The following is a 9,737-nucleotide window of genomic DNA, read 5'->3' as shown; positions in this document are numbered from 1 at the left end:
ATCTGTTGTCCTATCAATTCGTGGAAATGGTATTGTTTTGTTATGACCTGTACTTACGCTTTGTATAGGAGAGAAGCTTCCACTACTGATCATTGTCAAGGGTACACCTGGAGGTGATATCGAGCGCTTCGAAGTGCCAACCTACCTACCTGACCCTGTGTATGCCGTGCAAGAAAAAGCGTATATGGATCAACGCGTGTGGTCCATGTACCTTCGCGAAGTACTCAAGCCTGCGTTGGACTCCCCTTCTGTGTTGCTGGCCGACAACCTGAAGTGCCACGTCTCGAAGACAAGCTACAAGATTATGTTATGAGCAAGGAGCTGTATTGTGGGGCTTTTCGGCAGCCTTTGCCCGCCAACACTACAAGCGTATTGCAACCCCTTGACGTCGCGATCATGGGGCCTTTCAAGCAAATGTGCCGCACCGAGTGGATCAAGGAAGACAAGGACGTCACAGCTCAGGAGAAGCGAATGGCCATGATTCTCCGTACGATAAAGGTTTGGGACGCAATGAAGGACGACACGATCTACAATTCTTTCGAAAAGGCACTTGGCATTACTGAAATTAACTGTAAGTGAAATATTTCATAAATTTCGGGTCATATTTTTAACTTTTCTTTAACCTTTTCATAATTATATACAAAAATAAGTACAATCTATACAAATAAAAAAGTTTCGAACCTGCTCAGATGGCCCCATGCTTCTCCTTCACCCCTCACACTCTGAAGTGCTACAATGCCCAGGTCATCCAGCATTTCGCCAGCTTACCCTGGGTCCCACGATTATTTCGTGGAGGTATCCTAGATATGAAATATTAACGCAAAATAAGCCTACCGGTCATGTCAATTGGTCCCAAGTTCAATCCCCGTCAGTGCAAACTGTCTGTGGCTAAAATTCAACCAATGACAAACTCGTCCACTTCCTTGAAGTTCAGATTTTTATTAACGTGGCCGACCATTGATGTGCCGATTGTTCCTAGATCGACCAACATGTTTCTACCAATAGCATTGCCTTTCATATCTAATTGGACAAAACAAAACCACTTGTCAAATAGAACTTGTGAAATATGATGGAGGGAAAAAGTATAGTGTTTGAAAGGTTGATGATTTTGAATTGAAATGCCACCACGAACACTGTACACGCACGACACCATGAGTATTGTCGTCCAAGAAGGGCTAGCCTAAACGCACACAGTGTCCACAGCAGCGAAAGCGTATGACATCCCTCCGTGTACGCTTCGTAAGCATGTGGCTGATACAATCAACGGCGTAAACAACGACACATTGGTGACGATGGGACGCGTGCCACACCTGCCAAGGCAATGTGAAGACGATCTGGTCGCGTGGATTCTTGCCATGGAACGTGATGGCCATCGAATTGGATGTCATCATATTGTACAAAAGGCCACCAAAATATCCGAGGCTGTCCATAACGTACCACGTGCGACGAAACTATCCACCGGGTGGTACAAACGGTTCCTCGACCGCCATCGAGAACTACGGGTCTCAAAGGCACAAGTGCTAAGCAAACCACGGAACGGTGTTGACCAACCCGCCGTCAAGGAGTTCTTTCGAGAGTTGTCCAAGTCCATCGCGCTCGTAAACATGGACCCTGGGAGAATTTTCAACATTGACGAAACAAGCTTCGCGCCATACATCAAAGAAAGTTATCATACATCGCACGACAAAACACGTGTTTGCAGAGGAATCATCTTCGTCCGCGCATGTCACCATTGTCGCATGTGTTGCCGCGGACAGAACCAAGAAACCACCATTGTTTGTGCTCCCTGGTGACCGAGTCTACGGAGGTGTGCGACAGCCTCAGTGTCCCTATCACATCTTCGGAAAAGGCTGTACAAACTCTTTCCTTTACCGGAAATGACTGGCGATGCTCAACTCAAGTATCCCGAACTCAACGCCCCATTTTGTTATTTTTGACGGATGCTCGTCGCATTACTTGGAGTACGTCTACGCAGAGGCAGCGTTGTTTAATATTTTGCTGCAATTCCTACGCGTAATGCTACCCATCTGTTCCAGCCGTTGGATGTTACAGTCTTCAGGTCCTTCAAGCAGGTCATCCGAAAGGTGATTGAGGATACCATGTGGACTGACGTGTCCTCTTGTATCAGCAAGCAGCGCGCCATCCAAAACGCTTGTCGAGTCTGGATCAATCGACGAACCAATCAGCGATTTCAAACGGCATTGTGTGCACCGGACTCTGCCCCCCATCGTTGGACAAGATGTTATACCGCCTGTCTCTTTTCAAGCCGTCTGAAATTGCCGATAATGGGGTCAATGAGACGTGGCAGAAAAGGGTTGATAGTGTTCGTGATTATGTGCTACTTCTCCCGTCAACAAAGAAGCGAAAAAGCGCGACAAGAAAGACGTTGACCGTGAGCGGGAAGTTTATCACGGCAGATTACCACGCCTTACTGCAAACTCAACCTACAGCAAACCCCAAGCGCAAGAAGAGGGCTACTCGCCAAGCCGAAAATAGTGTGGAAGATTGTGTGATTTAGATCTATAAATGAATAATTTCATTGATTTTGATTAACTGTGGTTAACATTGGTAAATTAAAGTCAATAGAGGCTAATGAAAGTCTTATTAATTATTAGTTAGTTGCCGGCTGATTCAGACTTCCCTCAGGCATCGTGTCCATCTCAAAGACTAATCTTCACCGGTTAACCATTGTTCTGCCCCCACCTACTTCCGTTGTAGAGAAGTTTTACAGTAACAGGGTATGAAACGAACGCAGGCACACTTGGTGGTGACGAACATACGCCACAGGCACCCGCATTGGGCACCAGGAGGGAAATTGCTGAATGAGAGAGATCAAGTCTGGGTGTATGTACTTAAATTTTGTCAGTCACTTTGATAGTCTAACGATTAAGTTGTCGTACTCGAGTTGGTGTAATGAAGTCACGTAATGATTGTGACTCTTGTCAAACGTTCTATTTTGTCGCTTCCTGCTCGAGCGATCATGTAGTCGTACTCTAGTGAGCGTAAATCTTGTGAATGAATTTGAGTAGTGAGATTATAACTTATTGTGCTTTTCATATATTCTGGCTAGTCAAGGCCTAAATCTGTGGTTTAAAAGAATTTCGTCGTTGAATTATTCCTGTCCGGCCATTATATTTCGGTTGATGAATTCATAATTTTACGGATTGCGATGTTTAAGCAACTGCATACGCAACGATGATTGACCAAGTAATTGGTGGCGTGCCAGAGTTTAAGCTTAATCACCTTGTTTGCCGATTTGAATTAGGCAAACAAGTTGTTTTACCATGATCAGCATTGACATGCGCTGGAGATGCGTTGTCCTCGTTCAAGTATACGGAATCGAAACCGAATGCCTGCGCCTCCTCCTTGGCATATCCGAGCGTAGTGTAACCAGGTTCAACAAGATGTTTTCGAGAACTGGTCATGTCTGCAACACCAAAAGGCGGGTCCGGCAGAAGAAATGGCCGCCGGAAGTGAACTCATGGGTCAGCGAGTACGCCATCGCGCATCCCTGCTTCTACATAGAGGAGCTCGAAGAGGCGCTGCGACTGCAGTTCCCGTCGCTCAACAACATCTCAGCGTCTACGATATGTAGAGCGCTCATGCATGATCTAGGTTTAACGCGAAAAGGTATAATTCAGCATATTTCTTGCATTAATTCTCAAGTAAATAGTCCTAGAGAAGCGTGCCCGCGAGGGTGCTGAGTTTGAACTTCGGGACTACTATCGGCGATTAAGCCCGTACTACTTGTACCCTGATCAACTGGTCTTTGTCGATGAGACATCGAAGGACGGCCGGGACTCAATCCGCAAGTACGCTTGGTCGAAGCGGAATCAAAAGGCGATTGTGGACTTGCCCTTTTCTCGTAGTCAACGAGTTTCCGCTCTGGCTGCATTTACGACTGCATGGTTTGTGTCTTGGGAATATGTCGATGGTATGATTGAAATTTATTTTGGTTTTTTGTTTGAGATAAATTCACATTAATAATTAATTAATGTAGGGACTTTTGACCGTGTGAATATTTCACGACGCCATGGTCCGGAAAGTTTTGCCGTATTTGAACCCTTGGCCATTGCCGCGCTCGATATTGATCGTGGACAACGCGAAAATTCACATGTACGAAGAACTTCAAGACGCAGTTCATGCCCGCATTATTGTTTTTTTTGCCGCCATATTCCCCGCAGTTGAATCCCATTGAAGTTGGTTTTAGCCTTCTGAAGGGCTGGATCGGAAAATATCCCATGGCATTCCGCTTCAACATTCGGTCAGTATTAGATGTAGCATTTGTGGAATGCACAAAACGAGATGAGCAGATAGGACTCAATTTGTACCGTCACTGCGGCTACAATTCCACAGATTTAGACAAAGATACATTTTTAATGGAATGATCTGAAATTATTCATTAATGTGATCGCTGTCGTCAACATTGACGCTGGGCACCGGAATATCTCCCACTACTGGCGCCCTAAATATTGGTGTCAAGTCGAACGGGGGAATTCACAGAATGCCACGCAGGACTTCCACCGAGAGAAAAATGTCCACAGGGGAGCTGGCCATCGTGCCAAGGCGCATACGCACCCTGCGGTACGTGTCGGTTGACTGGGAGATAGTTCACGGTGACGGGCGGCAGCGTGCTGGGCGAGCATGCTGTCAATGTGGCCAAGCTGGTCCATTGTTGCATTCGTCGGGATTTCGACGGGGGCAGTCACGGGCAAACAGGCAGCAACGACCCCCGTATAATCCGTTTGGAGCTGACCAAGCACGATGTTTTGGTCGCGAATATAATCCGCAACTCTGAGCGCTGACGTTGCAATGTTGCTTGAGGTTGCGCATCTTATCGCGGTGCTTGCCGCTTTTTCTAAATGCCACAAACATATTTTGGTTAATTGCATCCTTCAAATTCAACAATATTTGTTTTGATTTATAGGACGTTAATGTTGTGTTACCGATGTAGACAAACAGCAGCAGCTTGAATGATGCTTATGCATTTCGAATCTTGCTGGCTTTGTCCCATACTTGTTGGAGCAGATCCGAGTAGTTTTGCAGCGTCAGTTGGACGTGTTTATCCTGCGTTGTGTTTGCGGACACCTTTACGAAGATGCCGCTGGGGGTAGTTTGGGTAGCAGGGTCCCAAGAGAGCTTAATGTTCGTTGGGACAGCGTGGTGTTCGGCGACAGCAGTCGTGACGGCATCCGTCACAGACGCATGAAGTACGCCAAACGACGTACCAGTCGAGATGGTCAACTCGGTTGGCTTTCCGACACTAGTTCTGCTCTTGCCCAATGGCACGCCAACCTTGGTTGCCACTTGACACCGAAAGGAGTCCGGGAACTCGACGTTCACCTTGCATGTTGTTTTACGAATGGAGATTGTCGAATTTAACGTCATTACAAGTTTAGCACAGGTGCCAGATTGATGGATTGCGTTGAATAACGTTCTTCGCCCCGTGGTTTTATTCCTATCACCCCCTTGTATTATGAGCTAAAAGAACGGGCAAACTTCATGCAAAGCACAATATGTCAAACGCTCTGTTTGTCGCTTTGGCGGTCTAACGATTATGTCGTCGTACTTGTTGCCCTACATCTTGTGATAATATTACGTAATGCGTTCTTTCGCTGCTCGAACGATCACGAAGTCATTCTGGAGTTGTCGTAAATCATGTAAATGCAGTTGCGCAATACTATTATGACTCTTGTCAAACATTCTTGTTTGTCGCATCGCTCGTTGAGGGGTCTTGTAGTCGAACACGCCCTCGTTGTCGCATTGATGAATACAACGCACTGCTTTGGAACAACAGTACAAACCTCAATATATTATACCTTTCGCAATATAATAAACCTTTATCATTTAATTTTATGCTGTTCGTCGAAGCCCATCTTGATTTCGATATTTGCTTCAAGTATAAATATCGGCACATCAATGGTCGATAGTGTAAAGTGACATATTTGCGAAATTTATTTTGCCATCATGACACTGTTTATCTATCATTGTTGGGAGTAGGTAAAAGTGCTTGAAATAACCTTTCCAACAATGTACTACGTAGTATGTATCATAGGTATAACAGAAAAACTGATGGAAATAAACAAGAAACAAAATACAGGAAAATCGGCACATCAATGGTACTCGGTTCTATGTAACGTAAAGTGCCAGAACTTCTCGTCACAAATTTACCAAGCTCTTTTACGTGGTCATGTCGATGTGTTGAGGCGTAGTTGTTGTAGAATATTATGATCGCCATTACATCGAGAATATTTGGCTCCGCACTGCGTAGCCCTCGAGGATAATAACTCAGCAAGTTACCGGTAGACCTCTTGTTCACCATACTTCATGTAAAAAATAACGTGTGACCAACGAGGTTGCACTCCGCGGAATAAAAACGACATTTTGATAAAAAACGTAATCAAATTCGAGTGCGTTATACTATAAAACGTTGCAAACTGTAAAAACGTAATGAATCTCGATATTCATTTTCCTGTCGCACGTCCAATTTGGTTTTTGCGACATAATTCCATCACTTTTGACTATTATGAACTGAGACTAGTGCCAAAATGTGCAACCAATCATGACCAATGTTTTGGTGTGTCAACAATTTCGTATTTTCTCAAAACATATTCGTAAAAATAATGGATGTCATATATACATACATACGTACTAGTATACAGTAGTGCGTAAGCTAACTATTAATAGTACCGGTACTGTACGTCAATACTAGTATTGCCGAGGGCAGGAGCCAGCTATTTTCAGCGGGGGGGGTACTGTTAACCACTTGTCATTGAAGGTGCTGTTGGAGATTGCATACAGTATTGTTTTTTTGCTGTGGAAATCCTTCGTACCCCAAACTCGCCGGAGATTTTGTGTTTGTTGGCAACTGTACTGGACGTGTAAGTTAGTACAAAATTGCGTGGCACTCTGGAGCCCAAGGTAAACGATGTTTGTGAAGTGGAAGTATAGTACCGGTAGTCGCTGAGTCCGGTGAGAAGCTCGAATATCTTTGCGACACGGCAAAGTCAAGAACTTCATTAGGTCTGAGATGTACCGGTATTCCCGAGTGTGCCGCGGGCGCGGCCTAGGATGCCTTGTGCCGCCTTGAGGACATGCATAGACGCCACAGCGATTCCATATGATAGAAGTACCGGTATCAAGTCGCCCAGTTGGCTCCATTTGACTTTGAACCAGTTCCACCATTTAACGTTACCGGTAGTATCTCTTGGGCTAGCGAGCGCAGAACGTTAAGCTCACAAGCTAACTTTGTACTCCAGAGTATTCGGTTGGGTAAACCTACCGGTTCAATGAAGTCATGGCTTCCATCCATTTTACTGTAGTTAGCGTCAAATATTATGGTAACTGTTGCATCTCTCGCCACTTGGAATGCCCTGAGTGGCGCGGCATCCCTCCATCCACAACGTTACCACATGGCACTTTATGACAACCTACATGTCATTTCATACAGGGACGGAATACACAACATATTCACTTCAGGTTAAATGGGTTCGGCTTATACTTGCAATTTGCATTTGGCACTATGTACAGGTGCACATCAGTCTGTGGAGAATACAGCACCAAGGACGCGTGGACCAGCAATAGTGATCCTCCGATGCTCGTTTTTATTGCTAGGTCAGGGAATACTACTACTGTTAATCGTACGTCATAGTATCCTTCCATCATTGTCGTGTCGTCGGTCGTGACAATGATCATATCTACCTTCAACTTATTATGTTGTACTAGTATCTGCGACATGGAGTTCATGGCCTTGTGTCCTCTCTCGAACTCAACGTTGTATTCTTCATTTTCCGTCGTCAACTTCGCATCATGGCTGCTGCTAAACCGCTCACAGTACGAGATGACCGATCCTTGTACTGAAGGTTCATCATACCTGTCACATGTAGGCGTGGGAAGTCCATCAAGAAGTGTCCCTGCGCACAACGGCGTCCGGTATCGGGGCCGCCACGCCAAAAACCATCATCCAGGTGTTCCAAGGCACCGTCAAGCGCGTCCCCAACCACCCGGCGTACTACACCAAAGCCCCTGGTTCGTCCAGCTATACGTTTAAGACGTGGACGCAATACTACGCCGACTGCCGCGCGTTTGCAAAATCTCTGATCGCCCTCGGCCTCGCGCCTTTCCATGTGATCAACATCATCGGGTTCAACTCGATCGAATGGGTAACTGCCTGCATCGGCGCTATCCTCGGAGGCTGCATCCCCGCCGGGGTGTACACCACGAGCAACCCCGAAGCGTGCCATTTTATTGCCGAGCACTCAGAAGCGCATGTGGTTCTCTGCGACGGCGTGGCCCAGCTCGAGAAATACGTGGCCATAGCCCATAAACTGCCGGTTTTGAAAGCCCTCGTCGTGTACAACGACGTTGTGCCGAGCGACCTCAACTGCTCCGTGCCCGTGTTCACGTTTGCCGACTTTTTGGCGTCGGGGTCAGGAGTTGACGATACAGCTTTGGAGGCTCGGATGAACGCCCAGAAGCCCGGCAACTGCTGCACCCTCATCTACACGAGTGGGACCACGGGAAACCCCAAGGCCGTGATGCTGTCGCACGACAACTTGACGTGGACAGTCGAAGCGGTGTGTCAGAGCTACGAGGCGGCCGGATCGATTTTGAACCAACATAGCAACACCGTGTCGTACTTACCCTTGTCGCATGTCGCTGCGCAGCTATTCGACATCTATTTGCCCATTACGCGAGGCTTGGCCATCTACTTTGCCCAGCCGGATGCCCTCAAGGGCAGTTTGGGCACCACGTTAAAGGAAGCGCGGCCGACGTTGTTCTTTGCCGTCCCCCGAGTGTGGGAAAAGATGATGGAGAAGATGATTTCCATTGGCCGGGGCACCACTGGCCTGAAAAAGACACTCGTGACGTGGGCTAAAAGTGTCGGCGCAGCAAAAAACGAAGCCGCGCAGTTTGGCAAGGGCGGCGGCACCCCCTGTGGATATACGATCGCCCAGCGCCTGATTTTGTCCAAAGTTCGAGCAGCCCTCGGGTTTGATCGATGTGACACGATGTTTTCTGGTGCTGCGCCCATCAGCTTGGAAGCAGTCAAATTTTTTGCTGCCCTGGACATTCCAGTGTACGAACTGTTTGGTCAGAGCGAGTGCACTGGCCCGACAACGTTGTCCCTGGCGGGGGCGTGGAAAGTGAGCTCCGTAGGGATGCCCATGCAAGGCACACAGATGCAAGTGGTCGAAGACACACAAGAATTGATCTACCAGGGCCGCAACACCATGATGGGGTACCTCAAAGCCGAACAAATCACCAAAGACACGATCGATGCCGACGGGTGGCTGCACTCGGGGGACTGCGGCAAGCTGGACGAAGACAACTTTTGCTCCATCACGGGTCGCATCAAGGAGCTGATCATCACCGCAGGCGGGGAAAATATCCCCCCCGTGCTGCTGGAAGACGCGATCAAGGAAGAGATCCCATTGCTGTCGAACGCCATGGCCATCGGCGACCGGCGCAAGTTCCTCACGGCTGTGTTCACGCTCAAGGTGGTGGTAGATGCCGACGGCAACCCGAGCGACCAGCTGGACAGCACGGCGCTCGCCATTCTGACCGGCCTCGGATCCACGGCGACCACCGTGGGAGAGGCCAAGACCTGCCACAAGGTCAAGGCCTACGTGGAGACGAAGTTGAAAAAAGCCAACGGCCGCGCGGCGTCCCGGGCGCAGCACATTCAAAAGTATATCATTCTGGACAAGGACTTTAGCATTGGCGGCGACGAACTC

General features: G+C 47.6%; 4 protein-coding genes across 4 annotated transcripts in view; 3 read left to right on the top strand and 1 right to left on the bottom strand.

Moving 5' to 3' along the window:
* H257_09875 (hypothetical protein) overlaps positions 1-2,518 on the top strand; it is a gene marked incomplete at both ends in the record, with an annotated part of 4,535 nt that extends 2,017 nt beyond the window's left edge. Inside the window, 5 exons of the mRNA XM_009836254.1 lie at positions 69-280; positions 346-487; positions 1,204-1,598; positions 1,703-1,852; positions 2,129-2,518. Of these exons, the coding sequence (XP_009834556.1) occupies positions 69-280; positions 346-487; positions 1,204-1,598; positions 1,703-1,852; positions 2,129-2,518 (1,289 nt within the window). The remainder of the gene's footprint in view (positions 1-68; positions 281-345; positions 488-1,203; positions 1,599-1,702; positions 1,853-2,128) is intronic.
* Positions 2,519-3,284: 766 nt separating this feature from the next.
* H257_09874 (hypothetical protein) lies at positions 3,285-4,805 on the top strand (the record flags this gene model as incomplete). Its single annotated transcript, XM_009836253.1, has 4 exons — positions 3,285-3,630; positions 3,674-3,812; positions 4,516-4,584; positions 4,631-4,805. The coding sequence occupies 4 exons, from the start codon at positions 3,285-3,287 to the stop codon at positions 4,803-4,805; spliced, it is 729 nt and encodes a 242-aa protein (XP_009834555.1).
* A 175-nt stretch (positions 4,806-4,980) lies between these two features.
* H257_09873 (hypothetical protein) lies at positions 4,981-5,388 on the bottom strand (the record flags this gene model as incomplete). Its single annotated transcript, XM_009836252.1, has 1 exon — positions 4,981-5,388. One exon carries the CDS (start codon positions 5,386-5,388, stop codon positions 4,981-4,983), a length of 408 nt encoding a protein of 135 aa, XP_009834554.1.
* Positions 5,389-7,809: 2,421 nt separating this feature from the next.
* Positions 7,810-9,718, top strand: H257_09872 (hypothetical protein; the record flags this gene model as incomplete). Its single annotated transcript, XM_009836251.1, has 3 exons — positions 7,810-7,833; positions 7,887-9,500; positions 9,545-9,718. 3 exons carry the CDS (start codon positions 7,810-7,812, stop codon positions 9,716-9,718), a joined length of 1,812 nt encoding a protein of 603 aa, XP_009834553.1.
* Positions 9,719-9,737: the final 19 nt, after the last annotated feature.

Source organism: Aphanomyces astaci (assembly GCF_000520075.1).
Source record: "Aphanomyces astaci strain APO3 unplaced genomic scaffold supercont1.25, whole genome shotgun sequence".
Taxonomy (NCBI): Eukaryota; Oomycota; class Saprolegniomycetes; order Saprolegniales; family Verrucalvaceae; genus Aphanomyces; species Aphanomyces astaci.
This window is presented reverse-complemented; position numbering and strand designations above follow the sequence as displayed.